Genomic DNA, 21,618 nt, shown 5'->3' on the forward strand with positions numbered 1-21,618 from the left:
GGAGGGAGAGGCAGACAACTGGACAATTATGTCCAGTTTCTGCCTCTTCAAAGGACAGAGGATCAATAAAGATCCTCTGCCCTTTGTTAACATCTCCGGCAGTGCTGGAGATGTTATGCATAACAGGGACAAGGGAACAAAGAGTTCCCATGCCCCTGTGTGCTGCTTACCTCCGGCACCGTAATAACAGCACCAGAGGTAAGCATTATCTTCACAGGCGGGAGGATCAAAGGATCCAGCGTCTAGAAGCGCGCGCCAGGACGTGTGGGCTGGAGCGGTGATGTCATATCACCGCGTCAGCCCACGTGGACTGGGCTGAGCGCGGGAAGACAAATACCCCGGCCGTGAGACGCTCAGCAGTTGAGCCAGCAGCCCAATACGAGAATCAACCCCTGCGAGACGAGCATCATAGCGAGGATAATCCCCTACAATGAGCAATACCCCTGGAAACTAGCATTAACCCCTGGGTGGCTAAGTATCATCAACCCCTATACCACCAACGTTTAACCCTTTGGTTCCCATATTTACCCCTATACCACCAATGAACCCCTGATACACCTCCCCAGCCCCTACTGTATTAACCCCTAATACTCCCAATATGCAAAAAGCTTGTACATGCCCTCATCATCTCCCGCCTAGACTACTGCAACACTCTCCTCTGTGGCCTTCCATCTAGCACTCTCGCACCCCTCCAATCTATCCTCAACTCTGCTGCACGACTAATCCACCTCTCACCCTATTACTCCTCTGCCTCTCCCCACTGCCAATCCCTTCACTGGCCCCCCATTGCCCAGCGAATTCAGGTCAAAATACTAACAAATACATACAAGGCTGTCCACAACCTGTTCCCTCCCTACATCTCTGAGCTACTTTCCCGATACATCCCCACACGCAAACTCCGATCCTCACAATACCTCTTTCTCTCCTCTTATCACCTCTTCCCACAATCGCCTCCAAGATTTCTCCCGTGCATCCCCTATACTCTGGAACTCGCTACCACAGCATATCAGACTCTCACCTACAGTGGAATCCTTCAAAAGAAACCTGAAAACCCACCTCTTCAGACAAGCCTACAACCAGTGACCCTGCTGCCTCTATACCGCCATGACCAGCTTCACCCGCACCTACTGTGTCCTTCTCCCATACTATGTAGATTGTAAGCCCTCACGGGCAGGGACGTCTCTCCTTCTGTACCACTGTGTCCTTCTCCCATACCACGTAGATTGTAAGCCCTCACGGGCAGGGTCCTCTCTCCTTCTGTACCAGTTTGTAACCCGTCTTGTTTATGATTAGTGCAATTGTCTGTATTATGTATGTGCCCCCCTTATCACATGTACAGCGCTATGGAATGAATGGCGCTTTAATAATAATAATAATCCCTGCCGCCCACTGTCCTGCCCTATACACCCCTGCATTAACCCCTTAGAACCCATCTAACCCCTGCTGTCCCATATCCCTGCAGCATTAACCCCTACAGACCCCAGCCTATACCCCTGCACTGCATTGCCCTGATCCTTGCAGTGCCAACTCTCTGTTAACCCTTGCTCTGCTGCCCTGTCTATTCTAGTTACCCCTTGTTATCCCCATAGGGACAATATAGTGTCAGGAGGGTGAGTTGCTGTTGATATTTGTATGTGTGTATGTAAGTGTAATGTATAGATAGTGTGTGGGGTGGAATGGGAATTGTGTATTGTGTAGTGTAGTTAGGTTTGTATTGTGTTTATTAATACTGTGTATTATAGTGCTATTATATATATTACTGTGTGCTGCTATAAATATATATATATCTATTCCATTGATATAGATATATAATTATAAGCAATAATTAGACTGTAGACGTGTAGTGTGTTAATAAATACCTTTTCTTTAAGCACAGCGTGTAGTCTTTTTGTTGTATTAGGCGCCGCAGTAATAGTCGCAGGTAGTTTAGTATAGAGTAAGGCAATCAGAGTGTGTTAGTATTTAAGGTATAAATAGGCGGATGCACCACTAGACGACTCGCGCCTATTTAAGAATATTAATTATTGGTAGTCCCCAAAATCTATATTTAATATTTCCCTTAACATGCGGGTCCCACTATTGGGACCCACACCTGCCTCTAGAACAGAGTCAGCAAAGTGCTTGAGGGCACACAGTGCATGCGCGGCTGGCCTCCATTAATTTCTACGGGACTCCTGAAAATTGCACTGGCTCAGCTATTTCCATAAGCACCATAGAAGTGCGTGAGCGGTGCGCCCTCTGGCACTTTGCGGGCTCTGTGTTAGATACAGATGTAGGTGCCAGAGGTGGGACTCGCACCAATTAGGCATTGGGGGCATATTCTAGAGATATGACCCCAATGTCCCACATGGGACAACCCCTTTAAATATATTCTGTCCTGGGAGAGTCTACTTGATTATATATAATGAATTTTGCTTTGTTAGTTCTGTGAGTACCAGAATTAAGCAGTCAGTGCACTCAGGATGGATAGATAGATAGATAGATAGATAGATAGATAGATAGATAGATAGATAGATAGATAGATAGATGATCCAGCCAATTACAGAGGGATCTGCGTCAGCAGCACTCTGGGGAAACTGTTCAACAGCATCATCAATAAAAGAATACTCACCTTTCTCACACAGCATGAGGTTCTCAGCAAAAGCCAAGCTGGGTTCATGCCAAACCACCACACCATTGACCATATCTATACCCTGCACAGCCTCATCAAGACACACGTCCACGATACCAAATGTTGCTAAATATTTGCCTGTTTTGTGGACTTTAAGAAGGCGTTGGACTCGGTGTGGCACCCGGGCCTGTTCCTGAAACTTCTGGAGAGCGGAATAGGAGGGAGAACGTATGACGTCATCAAGAGCTCATACACCAGTAACCAATGCAGCGTGAAGGTGAACGGAAAGAGGACGGCTTATTTCCAGCAGGCCCTAGGGGTCAGACAGGGCTGCAGCCTTAGCCTGACACTCTTTAATAGGTCCATAAATATTGGGACAGACACAATTCTTAAATTTTTGGCTCTATACACCACCACAATGGATTTGAAATGAAACAAACAAGATGTGCTTTAAAGGGAACCTGTCACCGGGATATTGTTTATAGAGCTGAGGACATGGGTTGCTAGATGGCCGCTAGCACATCCGCAATACCCAGTCCCCATAGCTCTGTGTGCTGTTATTGTGTAAAAAAACTATTTGATACATATGCAAATTAACCTGAGATGAGTCCTGTACGTGAGATGAGTCAGGGACAGGACTCATCTCAGGTTAATTTGCATATATATAAAATCAGTTTTTTTTACACAATAAAAGCACACAGAGCTATGGGGACTGGCTATTGCCGATGTGCTAGCGGCGATCTAGCAGGCCATGTCCTCAGCTCTATACACAAAATCCTGGTGACAGGTTCCCTTTAACTGCAGACTGTCAGCTTTAATTTGAGGGTATTTACATCCAAATCAGGTGAACGGTGTAGGAATTACAACAGTTTGCATATGTGCCTCCCACTTGTTAAGGGGCCAAAAGTAATATGACATAACAATAATAATAATAATAATAATAATAATAAATCAAACTTTCACTTTTTAATACTTGGTTGCAAATCCTTTGCAGTCAATTACAGCCTGAAGTCTGGAACGCATAGACATCACCAGACGCTGGGTTTCATCCCTGGTGATGCTCTTCCAGGCCTCTACTGCAACTGTCTTCAGTTCCTGCTTGTTCTTGGGGCATTTTCCCTTCAGTTTTGTTCTCAGCAAGTGAAATGCATGCTCAGTCGGATTCAGGTCAGGTGATTGACTTGGCCATTGCATAACATTCCACTTCTTTCCCTTAAAAAAACTCTTTGGTTGCTTTTGCAGTATGTTTTGGGTCATTGTCCATCTACACTGTAAAAATGTCACAGAAGGTGTACAGGAAACTAGAAGACACAAAATGAATATCCGACTGACTGGATCCAAAACTAAGGAACAAAAGGGAGAGCCCTGCAACAGACCTGGCACTCTACTTGACTGCTCAGCCTTTGCGAAAATCCCAATGGTAGATGATCGCATATCCTCGTACCTCGACTGTATAACACCTGAGCACCCTATAATAGTGAGGGGACACGACCACCGGCTCCCTACACTTGATACGGAGGGAGGCAGGGTCACCTGGGATCCAGCAAACAGAAAAACACAAATGAATGAACAAAAGTTATCTGTAGAAGATTCAGAAGTAGGATCAGCATGCACACACTCCAGGAAGGAATATAAACCGCGAAGTGAAGCAGTCTGGGAAGGGATTTAAAGGGATGCAATCAGTGCAACTACATGTCAGCTGAGAGAGGCTAACGAGATGAGAAAATGAAAGCAAAACAAAAAGGAAGCTCAAGGAGGTTCTGAAAGGCATCTGTCAGAGCTTCTCAGATGTCTGGTGGTGACAAAAGCGTCGTCCAATGAGTTTTGAAGCATTTGGCTGAATATGAGCAGATAATATTTCCCGAAACACTTCAGAATTCATCCTGCTGCTTTTGTCAGCAGTCACATCACCAATAAATACAAGAGAACCAGTTCCATTGGCAGCCATACATGCCCACGCCATGACAATACCACCACCATGCTTCACTGATGAGGTGGTATGCTTAGATTCATGAGCAGTTCCTTTCTCCATACTATTTTCTTCCCATCACTATGGTATAAGTTGATCTTGGTCTCGTTTGTCCATAGGATGTTGTTCCAGAACTGTGAAGCCTTTTTTAGATGTAGTTTGGCAAACTCTAATCTGGCCTTCCTGTTTTTGAGGCTCACCAATGGTTTACATCTTGTGGTGAACCCTCTGTATTCACTCTAGTGAAGTCTTCTCTTGATTGTTGACTTTGACACACATACACCTACCTCCTGGAGCGTGTTATTGATCTGGCCAACTGTTGTGAAGGGTGTCTTCTTCATCAGGGAAATAATTCTTCGGTCATCCACCACAGTTGTTTTCCGTGGTCTTTCGGTTCGTTTGGTGTTGCTGAGCTCACCAATGCGTTCCTTCTTTTTAAGAATGTTCCAAACAGTTGTTTTGGCCTTGCCTAATGTGTTTGCTATCTCTCTGATGGGTTTGTTTTGTTTTTTCAGCCTAATGATGGCTTCACTGATAGTGACAGCTCTTTGGATATCATCTTGAGAGTTGACAGAAACAGATTCCAAATGCAAATAGCACACTATAAATGAACTCTGGACCTTTTATCTGCTCATTGTGATTGTGATAATGAGGGAATAACACACACCTGGCCATGGAACAGCTGAGAAGCCAATTGTCCCATTACTTTTGGTCCCTTAACAAGTGGGAGGCACATATGCAAACTGTTGTAATTCCTACACCGTTCACCTGATTGGATGTAAATACCCTCAAATTAAAGCTGACATTCTGCAGTTAAAGCACATCTTGTTTGTTTCATTTGAAATCCATTGTGGTGGTGTATAGAGCCAAAAATTTTAGAATTGTGTTGATGTCCCAATATGTATGGCACATAATTGGGGGGCATCTATGGGGGCACTTGTTACTGGCACATGATTGGGGGGCATTCATGAGGGCACTTGTTACTGGCACATGATTAGGGGCATCTATGGGGGCACTTGTTACTGGCACATTACTGGGGGGCATCTATGGGGGCACTTGTTATTGGCACATGATTGGGGGGCATCCATGGGGGCACTTGTTACTGGCACATTATTGGGGGGCATCTATGGGTGCACATATTACTGGCACATTATTGGGAGCACTCTGGGGGCATCTATGGGGCACTTCTTACTGGCACATTATTGATGGCACTTTTACTGGCACATTATTGGGTGGCACTATGGGGGCACTTCTTAATGGCACATTATTGGGGGCACTATGGGGGCATCTACTGAGGCCACAAAGAAGGGGTATTTTATATGGGGAAGGGGGGAGAGAGAAACACTATGGGGTCTTCTACTGAGGCCACAAAGAAGGGGTATTTTATATGGGGGGCTCTGTATAGGGGTATTTTATACTAGGGGACATTATGGTGGGTACTATGGGGAAGGGGGAGAGAGGAGTACTATGGGCTCCTCTATGGGGGGCACTAAGAAGGGGTATTTTATACTTGCAAATTATGGGGGACACCGAGGACATCTACTGGGGCACTATATATGGGGCATTTTATAGTAACATAGTAACATAACATAGTACATAAGGCCGAAAAAAGACATTTGTCCATCAAGTTCGGCCTGTTATCCTGCAAGTTGATCCAGAGGAAGGCAAAAAAAAAAAAACCTGTGAGGTAGAAGCCAATTTTCTCCACTTTAGGGGAATAAAAAAATCCTTCCCGACTCCAATCAGGCAATCAGAATAACTCCCTGGATCAACGATCCCTCTCTAGTAGCTATAGCCTGTAATATTATTACACTCCAGAAATACATCCTGTCCCCTATTACACTCTTTTAGTGAACTCACCATCACCACCTCCTCAGGCAGAGAGTTCCATAGTCTCACTGCTCTTACCGTAAAGAATCCTCTTCTATGTTTGTGTACAAACCTTCTTTCCTCCAGACGCAGAGGATGTCCCCTCGTCACAGTCACAGTCATGGGGATAAGTAGATGATGGGATAGATCTCTGTACTGACCCCTGATATATTTATACATATTAATTAGATCTCCCCTCAGTCGTCTTTTTTCTAAAGTGAATAACCCTAATTTTGATAATCTTTCAGGGTACTGTAGTTGCCCCATTCCAGTTATTACTTTAGATGCCCTCCTCTGGACCCTCTCCAGCTCTGCTATGTCTGCCTTGTTCACAGGAGCCCAGAACTGTACACAATACTCCATGTGTGGTCTGACTAATGATTTGTAAAGTGGTAGGACTATGTTCTTATCACGGGCAACTATGCCCCTTCTGATGCAACCCATTATCTTGTTGGCCTTGGCAGCAGCTGTCTGACACTGGTTTTTGCAGCTTAGTTTGCTGTTTATTAAAATTCCTAGATCCTTTTCCATGTCAGTGTTACCGAGTGTTTTACCATTTAGTATGTACGGGTGACTTGCATTTTTCCTTCCCATGTGCATAACTTTACATTTATCAGTGTTAAACCTCATCTGCCTTAAACCTCATCTGCCTCTACTGGTACATTATGGTGAGCACTAGGAAGAAGGGGGGAGAGGAGCACTATGGGGCATTTACTCTGGGCACTATATAGGGGTATTTTCTACTGGCACATTATGGGGGCACTATGAGGACATTACCTCAACTGGGGGGCATTAAAATGTGGTATTTTTTGCACTGACACATTATAAGGTGAATTATTACTACTGGGTGGCATTATGATGGGCTTTATTACTACTGGGGGTCTATGGGGAACATGATTACTAGTATGGGCACTATGGGAGCATTATTACTTCTGGGGCACAGTAGGGACATGTTGGGGGCACTGTAGGAGCACTATTACTACCATGTGTGCTCTAGCAGATAATTATTCCTATTGGTGGGACTTTTGGGAGCACTATTACTGTGGGGGAACCTTGGCACAGTATCAGCTTACCACAATTATTTTTGGGGGACGTTATTAGTGTCAGGGGCATTATTTGCTGGGCGCAGTTATTTTAGGGCACTGTGGGCCAATAATTATTGAAGGGCACTATTTGCATGGTACTACTATTATCAGGGGGTTTATCTGTTTCTGCAGTATAGTATTGGGGAGCACAGTGGCACATGATTGGGGGTGGTAGGATGATGTGTCCAGAAGATGGGAGGATGATGGAAAAGTAGTAAACTAAGATTTTGTTTGTCAAACTGCAGAGATGAGAAATGGCAGAAAAATGGTGGTCTGGTCTGAAGGGAGAAGAGGAGGAAAGAGAACATCTACATCAAAGAGATGTCACTGGATGTAAGAGGCATGGGGCACTGTATTACCCTGTATGTAGGGGTAGATAGAGGGGTTAGTAGTACAGTATAAATAACAAAAATACGTGTCTCAAAAGGCAGAAAATGCTCAACCCCAAATGCAGTTGTGCATTTATACTCGTGGAGCAGATACTGCGCTTGTGGTCTGTTGCTAAGGATGATCACCAGCAAAAAATGCATACAGGGGAGGATGCACGCAACAGACCACAAGTGCCACAGAGACATCCTACACCAGATGGTAAAATGTGTGGATGTGGAATGATATATAGAATAAATAATAACAAGAATAGGTGCACTACTGTGGTGGATGTAACATCTGATTAAACCTTCACACTGATGTTAAAAATGAGACTTTAGCCAGTATACCCTTATATTAAGGACAACCTGAGCCCGCACACCACGCCAAGGTTTTTCAAGTGGCACGGGACCAGGAGCCAGTGGGCAAATTACAGAAGCGGAAGGTCCGACTCACAACAAACAGCTCCCAGTTCCCTCCAGTGTGACTAACCACACATACAATGGGAGGAGGGAGGAGGCTTAGAGTCCCATCCATGGCTGGCTGATATGTTGCAGGCCTCACAAGTGCACCAAAATTCTCCCTATGGATGGTAATTAAGGCACATTTAGATTGGAGTTTATACACCTCCACATATAAATATACGATTTAACCGCCTCCGGACCGCCTAACGCAGATGTGCGGTCCGGAGGCGGCAGCGCTGCGCACAACGACGCATATACGCGTCATCTCGCGAGACCGCATGCGCAGTTCGCGCCGGTATTTCGAAGAGGACCATTTCGTCATCAGCTTGCCAGCCAATGATCGCGGCTGGCAAGCTGATGATTTTCAAAAAAGCCAATTACAGAGCCATATATCAGATCATATTTGTAAATATGATCTGTTATATGGCTGCCTGCTCCTCTGCTGGTTCTTTTCGTCGGTTGGATCCAGCAGAGGAGCAGGCTACACAGTGAGTACACCAAACAGCACACTTTAGCCCCAGATCACCCCCCTGAACCCCAATTAACCCTTTGATCACCCCTTTGATCGCCCCTGTCAATCACTAGTGAAAGGAAAAAAGTGAGCAGTGTAAACTGTCACTTTTTTTTTTCACTGGTATTGACCGTTAGGTTTTAGGTATAGTTTAGGTCCCTTGGTTAGGTAGTTAGCAATCAGTTAGCGCCCAGCCCACCGCACCGCAGTCCGTTATTCGCTGATTAGCGTATCGCTAATCAGCATTTGTACTTTTATAGTATCTGGAAGTGATCAAAACTGATCACGGTCAGATCTATAATAGTACTAGTGTCACTTTAGTTCGCCCTCCACCCAAAACGCAGTGTTTGCCCGATCAGGCCTGATCAGTCGCCCACACGTGCGTTCGCCCACACCCGCCCCACCGCAGTGACAAAAAAAATCACTGCGGCGATAAAAAAATCTGTTTTGATATTTTTTATCAACCGCAGCGGCCTCCGGTACTTCGCTAGCCTCCCCTTTGTAAGACAGGCTTGCTTTTTTTTTCTTGGGTAGTCTCAGGGAATACCCCTAAATTTAGTTGCCCAAAATGTCAAACAGGGGGTATTCCTCTGAAGAGGCCTACAGGCTTCTGACCCAGTCGGATGAGGAGTGGGAACCCTCATCTGATGAATCCAGCGGGTCAGAATACGAACCTGTAGAAAGCAGTGGCTCTCTGACCCAAAGTTCGGACGAGGAGGCTGAGGTCCCTGATACCACCAGGCGTACCCGGCCCCGTGTCGCTATACCGCAGGTTGCGCAGGATCTGCTTCAAGAGCAGCAGAGTGGGGCTGGTGCTGTCGGATTACGTGGTGAGGCATACACCAGCAGCCCAGCCCTCCCTGGACCTAGTACCAGCACTGCCGTACAACCTGGTGAAGTAGCGAGCACCAGAAGGGCAGTTGAAGCTGGTACGGTGGCACGTGCAGTAGTGACCCCGTCGCAGCCACCGCATAGACGTGCCCGTAGAGCCCCTAGAATCCCAGAGGTGCTGGCAAACCCTGATTGGCAGTCCCCAACTTCAGCCGCACCTGTAGTTTTCCCTTTCACCGCCCAGTCTGGAGTTCGGGTTGAGACAGCTCAGATCGGTTTGGCCCTGGGATTTTTTGAGCTGTTCTTGACTGCGGAGCTTTTAGACATAGTTGTGGCAGAAACAAACAGGTATGCCACACAATTTATCACCGCTAACCCGGGAAGCTTTTATGCCCAGCCTTTCCGGTGGAAACCAGTCCAAGTTTCCGAACTTAAAACTTTTCTGGGCCTCCTCCTCAACATGGGCCTGACAAAAAAGCATGAATTGCGGTCATATTGGTCCACGAACCCGATTCATCACATGCCCATGTTCTCTGCTGCTATGTCCAGGGCACGTTTTGAGGCCATCCTGCGTTTCCTGCACTTTAGTGACAACACCGCCTCCCGTCCCAGGGGCCACCCTGCTTTTGACCGGCTCCACAAAATTCGGCCCCTCATAGACCATTTCAACCAGAAATTTGCAGATATTTATACCCCAGAGCAAAACATCTGCGTAGACGAGTCCCTGATACATTTTACCGGGCGCCTTGGCTTCAAACAATACATCCCAAGCAAGCGCGCCCGGTATGGGGTCAAATTGTATAAGCTCTGTGAAAGGGCCACAGGCTATACCCACAAATTTCGGATCTATGAGGGAAAAGATCAGACCCTGGAGCCGGTCGGTTGCCCTGACTACCTGGGGAGCAGTGGGAAGACAGTTTGGGACTTGGTGTCACCCTTATTCGGCAAGGGGTACCATCTTTATGTGGACAATTTTTACACAAGTGTGGCCCTCTTTAGGCATTTGTTTCTAGAACGGATTGGCGCCTGTGGTACCGCGCGAACTAGTCGAGCGGGCTTCCCCCAACGGCTCGTTACCACCCGTCTTGCAAGGGGGCAGAGGGCCGCACTGTGTAACGAAGAACTGCTTGCGGTGAAATGGAGAGACAAGCGTGACGTTTACATGCTCTCCTCCATTCACGCAGACACGGCAATCCAAATTGAGCGAGCAACCCGTGTCATTGAAAAGCCCCTCTCAGTCCACGACTATAATTTGCTCATGGGAGGGGTGGACTTCAATGACCAGATGTTGTCTCCGTATTTAGTTTCCCGACGCACCAGACGCTGGTATAAGAAGGTGTCTGTATATTTAATTCAATTGGCTCTGTACAATAGTTTTGTTCTCTACAGTAAGGCTAAGAGAACTGGATCCTTCCTCAAATTTCAGGAAGAGATCATCGAGAACCTCCTGTACCCAGGAGGTTCCGTGGCCCCATCCACCAGTGTAGTTAGCCGTCTACACGAGCGACATTTCCCCAATGTCGTTCCTGGTACCTCAACCCAACCGTCACCCCGAAAAAGATGTCGTGTCTGTAGCAGGAGTGGAATAAGGCGTGACACCCGCTATTTCTGTCCTGACTGTCCTGACCACCCTGCCCTATGCTTTGGAGAGTGTTTCCAGAAGTACCACTCACAGGTACACTATTAGCATAGGGATCATCTCACCAGGACAGGCACACAGGGCTATTAGGGCCCATTCACTCACTGCTGCTGCAAACGTCTCCTTTCACATGGGACAAAGTGCATAACGCACTTCGCCACATCTTTGGGCGCTTTGCGCTTTGCACATTGACCCAATGGGGAAGGAGAGGTTTGTTCTATAAAGGTAAAAAAACAAAAAAAAAAAAACACCAGTAAGCAAAAAGGTTAATGTTCAGTTAAAAAAGTTAAAGTTTATATGTTCTGTTGCAAAGTTAATAAAATTATTGCGTTGCGGCCTGGTTTTTTCTTTTTTTTTTTTTTTCTTTTTTTACCTTCCAGGTGGACCAACCGATCGATTAGCTGCAGCACTGATGTGCATTCTGACAGAAGCATTGCGCTGCTGTCAGATTACACGCAAGTCGGTGTATGCGGCGCTGCAAGACGGGATTTTCTCCTCTGCAGTAACAGATATGTTTGCCGAGGCATACGAGCTGAGGAGGAGGCGGCGTTCCTATGCTTTGGCAAACACTTTGTATATATATATATTAAAAAAATAATAAAAATCCCGGCAATGATTTATTCATCCACATCGATTGATGCAAATGGAGAAATCTGGTTTGCCAGGGCATACGAGCTAAGTGGGTATGGATGTAGGGCGGAGCTCCTATGTCCTGGCAGACGCCTTTCCCCTCCATTTTTTTTTTCTTGGCAGAAATTTTTTCATCCACATTGATCGATGCGAATGAAGAAATCTGTGCCGTTCATTTTTTTCTTTCAGCCCAGAGGCTGAACGGAAAAAAAAATCTCATTACCTGTATGCTCAATATAAGGAGAATAGCAGAAACTCCTAATGCTGGCCATACATGTAATGATTGCGGAGACCCTCAAATGCCAGGGCAGTACAAACACCCCACAACTGACCCCATTTTGGAAAGAAGACACCTCAAGGTATTTGTTGAGGGGCATATTGAGTCCATGAAAGATTTAAATTTTTGTCCTAAGTTAGCGGAAAGTGAGACTTTGTGAGAAAAAAAATAAATATATCAATTTCCGCTAACTTATGCGAAAAAATTCTATGAACTTGCCAGGCCCCTCATTGGATACCTTGGGGTGTCTTCTTTCCAAAGTGGGGTCACATGTGGGGTATTTATACTGCCCTGGCTTTTTAGGGGCCCTAAAGTGTGAGAAGAAGTCTGGGATCCAAATGTCTAAAAATGCCCTCCTAAAAGGAATTTGGGCACCTTTGCGCATCTAGGCTGCAAAAAAGTGTCACACATCTGGTATCGCCGTACTCAGGAGAAGTTGGGGAATGTGTTTTGGGGTGTCATTTTACATATACCCATGCTGGGTGAGATAAATATCTTGATCAAATGCCAACTTTGTATAAAAAAAATAGAAAAGTTGTCTTTTGCCAGGATATTTCTCTCACCCAGCATGGGTATATGTAAAATGACACCCCAAAACACATTCCCCAACTTCTCCTGAGTACGGCGATACCAGATGTGTGACACTTTTTTGCAGCCAAGGTGGGCAAAGGGGCACACATTCCAAAGTGCACCTTTCGGATTTCGCAGGCCATTTTTTACACATTTTGATTGCAAAGTACTTCTCACACATTTGGGCCCCTAAATTGCCAGGGCAGTATAACTACGCCACAAGTGACCCCATTTTGGAAAGAAGACACCCCAAGGTATTCCGTGAGGGGCATGGCGAGTTCCTAGAATTTTTTATTTTTTGTCGCAAGTTAGTGGAATATGAGACTTTGTAAGGAAAAAAGAGAAAAAAAAGAAAAATCATCATTTTCCGCTAACTTGTGACAAAAAATAAAAAGTTCTATGAACTCACTATGCCCATCAGCGAATACCTTAGGGTGTCTACTTTCCGAAATGGGGTCATTTGTGGGGTTTTTCTACTGTTTGGGCATTGTAGAACCTCAGGAAACATGACAGGTGCTCAGAAAGTCAGAGCTGCTTCAAAAAGCGGAAATTCACATTTTTGTACCATAGTTTGTAAATGCTATAACTTTTACCCAAACCATTTTTTTTTTGCCCAAACATTTTTATTTTATCAAAGACATGTAGAACAATAAATTTGGCGAAAAATTTATATATGGATGTCGTTTTTTTTGCAAAATTTTACAGCTGAAAGTGAAAAATGTCATTTTTTTGCAAAAAAATCGTTACATTTTGATTAATAACAAAAAAAGTAAAAATGTCAGCAGCAATGAAATACCACCAAATGAAAGCTCTATTAGTGAGAAGAAAAGGAGGTCAAATTCATTTGGGTGGTAAGTTGCATGACCGAGCGATAAACGGTGAAAGTAGTGTAGTGCCGAAGTGTAAAAAGTGCTCTGGTCATGAAGGGGGTTTCAGCTAGCGGGGCTGAAGTGGTTAAATAACAAAAATACGTGTCTCAAAAGGCAGGAAATGCTCAACCCCAAATGCAGTTGTGCATTTATACTCGGGGGAGCAGATACTGCGCTTGTGATCTGTTGCTAAGTTATTAGTACAGTACTATCTGCACATTGTAAAAAAAAAAAAGTCATCTGCAAAATACTATATATGATATAAAAAGCATATAAAACATATATATATATATATACCAAATAAATATCTCTGATATAGAGAAATCTTAAATGCTGGGCACAGCAGGCTGCATCCGTGTCCCCCCCAGTTGGGTAAGGTTATTAGATCGCAGGCGTCTGTGACAAAGCAGATTGGTGTATTTGAAATATATTCAATAGCCTATATCCCACATAGTCCTAAATTTATCACCATGTAGGGTAAAGGATAGAAGATAGTCAGATATGGTCTGTATATTGAACCATGAATGGATTGTCCAGCATCAGATAACAGTCTCAGATTCAAAGTCACTTGTCCAGCACGTCTGTAATCACAGTGCCTGTGCCGTCTCTCATGCAAAGAATCGGTATAGTTCCACTGAACTTGATGTTACTCACTGTGTCTCCGTGTAGGCTCACTCGGTTAGGTCTGTGGAGGGGTTTCTGCCGTGGCGTCCCACGCTTTAGCCTTTCTCCGCTGTATTTGTGTCGGGTCCAGTTTGTGATGGAATCCCGTCTCTACTCTCGTGAGAGACCTGTGTTAGACCTGTATTAGCTGTTTCAGCTGTTTCGCTTCGGTGAGTCTTACAACACTTGCTGATCTTCTATAGGTGGATGTATTCTCTCCGTCCTTTTAGTACATGGCCATGTACCGCTGAGATGATTCTTTCACAGGTAATACGCCCAGACGCGTTTCGAGATATCTTATCTCTTCCTCAGTGGGTACCTACTGAGGAAGAGATAAGATATCTCGAAACGCGTCTGGACGTATTACCTGTGAAAGAATCATCTCAGCGGTACATGGCCATGTACTAAAAGGACGGAGAGAATACATCCACCTATAGAAGATCAGCAAGTGTTGTAAGACTCACCGAAGCGAAACAGCTGAAACAGCTAATACAGGTCTAACACAGGTCTCTCACGAGAGTAGAGACGGGATTCCATCACAAACTGGACCCGACACAAATACAGCGGAGAAAGGCTAAAGCGTGGGACGCCACGGCAGAAACCCCTCCACAGACCTAACCGAGTGAGCCTACACGGAGACACAGTGAGTAACATCAAGTTCAGTGGAACTATACCAGTGTGTACATCCTGCCTTTCCACACCCTAGCATGCAATCACGCCCTCCACCAAATCACACAAACAAAAAACATGCTATAGACACCAGAACTACTACGTTTATCTGTTATGGTTCTGGTGACTATAGTGTCCCTTAAAGGGGTTGTCCGGGTTCAGAGCTGAACCCGGTCATACCTCCATTTTCACCCAGGCAGCCCCCCTGACTTAAGCATTGGAGCAGTTCATGCTCCGATGCTCTCCTTTGCCCTGCACTAAATCACACAGGGCAAAGGCATTTTCAAGAGTTCCGGTGATGTACCGGGCTCTCCATGGGGCTGCCAGAAGCCCGGTGACCTCACCGACACTGATGGGTGGGCTTTAGCGCTGCCCTAGCCAGTAAAACTGTAGTGCTAAAGCACGCCCATCAGAGCCGGTGATGTCACCGAACACACTGTAGGGGCGGAAGCTTCTGCCTGGCAGTGTGTTATTGTAAACAAAAGAGCCCGTACCCTGAGCGATCTAGCGCAGGGCAAGGGATCGCATCGGAGCATGAGATGCTCTGATGCCAACATCAGGGGTGCTGCCGGGGTGAAAATAAGGGTATGTCCGGGTTCAGCTCTTAACCCGGACAACCCCTTTAAGGGACACTATAGTCACCAGAACCATAACAGATAAACGTAGTAGTTCTGGTGTCTATAGGATGTTTTTTGTTTGTGTGATTTGGTGGAGGGCGTGATTGCATGCTAGGGTGTGGAAAGGCAAGATCCAGGGGGCCCAAATAAATTCTTGCCCAGGGTCCAATCAATATTAAAGACGGCCCTGGTTACTCCGTTCACCACATCGGATAAATATTTTTCCATTTTTATAGTATGGACATGTTAGGACACGACAAAGCCTATGATGTTTAATTTTTATTGTTTAGTTAAATTTTGGGGGAAAAGGGGTGATTAGAATTTTTTTTCTTATATTTTTAAAAACTAGTTGTTTTTTTTTACATGTTTTAGGCCATAAGGGGACCCCAAGATGCAATCATAAGACATGAGCCCCAGATGTCTGCCATTTGAAACAGCAGCTATGGCACTCTCTGCACTGCAAAGCGAGTGCCATCTTTAAAGACCTGGCATCCACCATATATGTACGGCGGATAACAGGAAGGGGTTAATAACCTGTATAACCCTACAAGATCTGCACATTCAGGAGGAATTTTGAATCATGACGTCCTACAAGTGGGTTTCCGTTCATCAATATTTCTGGGATTCCTTGCATACACAGCCCTTTTCAGATCATGTCACAGCACCTCAATGGGGGTAACGTTAGGACTTGTGTGCTGTTGGTCGTTGTCTTGTTGCATCGCTCAACATCTCTTCAGCTTGAGGTAGTGGACCGCTCCCTTTATAGTCTACGGTAAAATATTATGATACATTTTATAACTCGTTGTTCCTTCACTGATCACGAGGTGTCCAGGCCCCGAGGCAGCAAAGCACCTCCAAGCCATGATGTCCCCTCCACCATGCTTCACAGTTGAGATCAGGTTTTGGTGCAAACCGTTAATTGTCCTTCAAATACAACATTATGGAAGGACACCATGAAGGAAGCTCCTGCTATCAAAATAAATCTAATATTCTCCATCAATCCTATAGAAGTGAATGGAGCTGTGGACCGACATGCACACTACAGCACCATTCAGAGAGGGGACTTGGGACCCTCCAGTCTTAGAATGTCCAGGGTCCAATACTATCTTTATCACTTATCCTGCATATACAGGTCCTTCTAAAAAAATTAGCATATTGTGATAAAGTTCATTATTTTCTGTAATGTACTGATAAACATTAGACTTTCATATATTTTAGATTCATTACACACCAACTGAAGTAGTTCAAGCCTTTTATGATTTTGGCATACAGCTCATGAAAACCCCAAATTCCTATCTCAAAAAATTAGCATATCATGAAAAGGTTCTCTAAACGAGCTATTAACCTAATCATCTGAATCAACTAATTAACTCTAAACACCTGCAAAAGATTCCTGAGGCTTTTAAAAACTCCCAGCCTGGTTCATTACTCAAAACCGCAATCATGGGTAAGACTGCCGACCTGACTGCTGTCCAGAAGGCCATCATTGACACCCTCAAGCACGAGGGTAAGACACAGAAAGAAATTTCTGAAGGAATAGGCTGTTCCCAGAGTGCTGTATCAAGGCACCTCAGTGGGAAGTCTGTGGGAAGGAAAAAGTGTGGCAGAAAACGCTGCACAACGAGAAGAGGTGACCGGACCCTGAGGAAGATTGTGGAGAAGGACCGATTCCAGACCTTGGGGGACCTGCGGAAGCAGTGGACTGAGTCTGGAGTAGAAACATCCAGAGCCACCGTGTACAGGCGTGTGCAGGAAATGGGCTACAGGTGCCGCATTCCCCAGGTCAAGCCACTTTTGAACCAGAAACAGCGGCAGAAGCGTCTGACCTGGGCTACAGAGAAGCAGCACTGGACTGTTGCTCAGTGGTCCAAAGTACTTTTTTCGGATGAAAGCAAATTTTGCATGTCATTCGGAAATCAAGGTGCCAGAGTCTGGAGGAAGACTGGGAAGAGGGAAATGCCAAAATGCCTGAAGTCCAGTGTCAAGTACCCACAGTCAGTGATGGTCTGGGGTGCCATGTCAGCTGCTGGTGTTGGTCCACTGTGTTTTATCAAGGGCAGGGTCAATGCAGCTAGCTATCAGGAGATTTTGGAGCACTTCATGCTTCCATCTGCTGAAAAGCTTTATGGAGATGAAGATTTCATTTTTCAGCACGACCTGGCACCTGCTCCCAGTGCCAAAACCACTGGTAATGGTTTACTGACCATGGTATTGCTGTGCTCAATTGGCCTGCCAACTCTCCTGACCTGAACCCCATAGAGAATCTGTGGGATATTGGGAAGAGAAAGTTGAGAGACGCAAGACCCAACACTCTGGATGAGCTTAAGGCCGCTATCGAAGCATCCTGGGCCTCCATAACACCTCAGCAGTGCCACAGGCTGATTGCCTCCATGCCACGCCGCATTGAAGCAGTCATTTCTGCAAAAGGATTCCCGACCAAGTATTGAGTGCATAACTGAACATAATTATTTGAAGGTTGACTTTTTTTGTATTAAAAACACTTTTCTTTTATTGGTCGGATGAAATATGCTAATTTTTTTAGATAGGAAGTTTGGGTTTTCATGAGCTGTATGCCAAAATCATCAATATTAAAACAATAAAAGGCTTGAACTACTTCAGTTGGTGTGTAATGAATCTAAAATATATGAAAGGCTAATGTTTATCAGTACATTACAGAAAATAATGAACTTTATCACAATATGCTAATTTTTTTAGAAGGACCTGTAGGTGACAAATACTTTTGATGGGGTAACCCATTTAGGCTGACTGATCCACTTTCACTAAATAGTATAAATTATGTGAGTCAGAGAACGTATCGGATAAGTGTTACATAGAGAATAAGGGTTAACTGGCAGCTTAGGGGGCGTGCACTCTTACAGGGCATGTCTATTCTACTGTAGCTGGTAGCAGTTGAAGGATAAACCTGAGCATCTGCTTCCATCTCAGTGAGCAGGACAGAGAAATTAGAAAAAGAGCAAACAGCAGGTGGCGCTATACAGATAGATATCAGTGAATAACTCACTGGCTATACAAAATTTTTACTTACATGCCACTGCAAATGTAATCAGATCCAGGTGCTGGTTTTAAAAATTCTGAATATTTTTCATGGACCAACCCCTTAAATGTTGTATTTATTTTTGATTTAATATAAAGTTAAAAGAGAGTTATTGCAATATTCATTCAAGAGTGCAGAAGGGCAGAGAATGTAGGAAATTGTCACTCCCATCAGTCAAACTTGATTGACACGTGTGGTCACCTGCATGCAGGGGGTCACTAAAAGGACAGCAAGTAGTGTCATATCAATATACATTACACGTGGCATCTGCTACATCTACTGTATATTCTCACTTCTTAAAGGATCCTACAGCTTTATGTACTGCATGCAGTGGTGAACTTCAATGGAAACAGACCGCACGACTGCTACAGGGCCCGGGGGAGGGGGGCCAAGAGCTGAACTGCTTCTTACTGATGTAAAAACTCTATTTTCAAATCGCCACCACTAGGGGGAGCTCAGGCTAAACAGAGGATTACAGCAATTGTATGAATTCCAATACACCGAGCTCCCCCTAGTGGTGGCTGTAGGCAGTCAGCTTTGTAATACAAGAAAATGCGATTTATCAATGTATTTATGGCAGTTGTCTCGTGTAAATACATTGAGATATACGGTGGTCAAAATGAGCACCATATTTATGAAGCACCTGTTCCATTTTACTGACAAAGAAGTCAGATAAAGTGAGCGACGCCAGGTGAGACTTTTTTTTATTATATGTTCTTTTCAATAAAAATTTCCTTCACCTAATAAAGTATTTCAATTTGCGTTCTGCATTGCCTGAGAGCAATTGTCACACTTATACTGGAAAACAAGACGGTGCAGAGGGACCCATACTAAGTTTTGCAATGGGGCCCTATGAGATTTGTGTACACCCCTGACTGTATGATTTAGTGAATGCTGTGATTGCTGTTAGTAGGAAGTCTCTGATAGAAATAGCCTAGCATAGCACTATTTTAATTGTCAGCACTATTTACTGCACTGTCTTCTTTTCATTCCGTCACTAAGTAATTGGGAAGCGTTCGGCCGGTGAACTCCACTCTAAGGTCCAGTTGGCAGCGATGAGTTGTCAATAAACTTGCTATCACTAATTAATGTAATGTGATTTTTTTGGGTTACAGTAACAGGATGAAAAGTCTATAATGTCAGAGACCTGAGTGAAATCAAATATTAATGCAATGCAGTGAATGTTTTGTGCTGACCTCACATACAGACAATGGGAAAGCATCTTTTCAGCGTATTTGTATCCCTCAGAATTGGTGCTGACCAGACACACTCTGTGATATAGGAATTTAGCGAACAAACACAGAGTCAGTTAACGTTTAGAAACTTTTGGGAATCTTTTATTCGGAACTAGGCTCATAAACATAAACTTGTAAAAGGATATAAAGACAAAAGCAGCATAAAAGATAAAAATGTACAAGATATAAAAATATCTCATCAAAAGTAAATACAAGACAAAATAAAAAGATGTTGAAGGTGCTGTACAGTTACAGTATATACAAGATAATAAATAGTACATAAACAAGGGATGGAAAAACTAACAAGCAATACAATTAAAGGGGTTTTCATGTTATATGAAGTTTTCTCCTATCCACAACTTGTTCTTGGCTATCTCCAGCAGTTCCATAGAGAATGAATGGAGCGGCAGTGTGTATGCTTGACCTGGAGCTTCATTTATTTCGGGAGTATGTGCCATTCTTGTAATCAATGGGGGTCTCAGTGATTTAATATCTATCCCCGACATTGTAGATAGGAAATAACTTCATATAACCTGAAAACCCCTTTAACAGTATTTCTTGTTAGTTTTTTTTGTATCTTTTTCATATACTACTTGTGATTAGGGTTGAAAAGTTTGTACCGAACTTTAGGATTTTTGGACCCTGAACCCGAACTTTTCAGTAAAAGTTTAGGTTAGAGTTCAGTGTTCGGTGATTTAATGGCACTTTTTGAAAGGCTGCAGGGCACCCAATCAACAAGCGTTTAACTCTTGTGCCCTTAGAAGCCATCACAGCCATGCCTACTATTGGCATGGCTGTGATTGGCCAGTGCAGCATGTGACCCAGGCTCTATAGAGGCTGGAGTCACGTAGCGCCGCCCGTCACTCTGCTCTGATTAGTGTAGGGAGAGGATGCTGCTGCTGTGAGGGAGAGAATAGGAAAGAATCTGTTATCAGAACTTGTTAACTATGCGATCTACAGCGATTGTGTTTTGTGGGTGCAGTGCAACATTTTTTTACCCTGCCCTAAGCCCAGTGACACAGAAAAATAACTTTTATCCGTCTGTTAGTTAGGTGGGCGGCGGCGGCCATTTTGTGCAAGTTCAGTGCACCAGCACAGCATATGTGCTAGGGAAAATAATTTAACCCTGTTCTTTTAGTTCAGTGGGCAACATATACCCATTTTTTAAGTGCACCTGCACTGCATATGTGCCTGGGGAAGGCAAATTAATATAGGGAATCGTTCTGTGAGTTCAGGGACCCAGGGGGTGACATATAAAAACATTATTTTGTAAACTACAATCCAAGTAAATCTATCTGTTAGATTCTGTGGGGACAAATTATATATTTTTTTGCTAAAAAGTACATTTGCGCCCTGCACTGCATTTGTGACAGTCAAATATAAGCTTTAAATACTGCTGTTATATTCTGGGTTTAAAAAAAACACCCATTTTGTGCAAGACCATACATTAGGGGCCTTTGTTGCATTTCTGAGAGTCCAATACAAGCGTTAAATACTGCTGTTATATTATGGTTTTAAAAAAACACCCATTTTGTGAAAGACACTACATTTGGGGCCTTTGCTGCATTTGTGACAGTCAAATACAAGCTTTAAAGGGATTCTGTCACCTCGTTTTAGCCTATAGAGCTGCGGACATGCATGGCTAGATCGCCGCTAGCATATCTGCAATATACCTGTCACATAGCGCT

General features: G+C 44.3%; 1 protein-coding gene across 1 annotated transcript in view; it reads right to left on the reverse strand.

Annotated features, from left to right (window-relative positions):
* Positions 1 to 288: 288 nt before the first annotated feature.
* LOC122924441 (adhesion G protein-coupled receptor A3-like) overlaps positions 289 to 21,618 on the reverse strand; it is a 205,872-nt gene continuing 184,542 nt past the window's right edge. Inside the window, exons 9-10 of the mRNA XM_044275537.1 lie at positions 2,612 to 2,813; positions 289 to 392 (exon numbers count right to left, since the gene is read on the reverse strand). Of these exons, the coding sequence (XP_044131472.1) occupies positions 289 to 392; positions 2,612 to 2,813 (306 nt within the window). The remainder of the gene's footprint in view (positions 393 to 2,611; positions 2,814 to 21,618) is intronic.

This window comes from Bufo gargarizans, chromosome 1 (genome assembly GCF_014858855.1).
Source record: "Bufo gargarizans isolate SCDJY-AF-19 chromosome 1, ASM1485885v1, whole genome shotgun sequence".
Taxonomy (NCBI): Eukaryota; Metazoa; Chordata; class Amphibia; order Anura; family Bufonidae; genus Bufo; species Bufo gargarizans.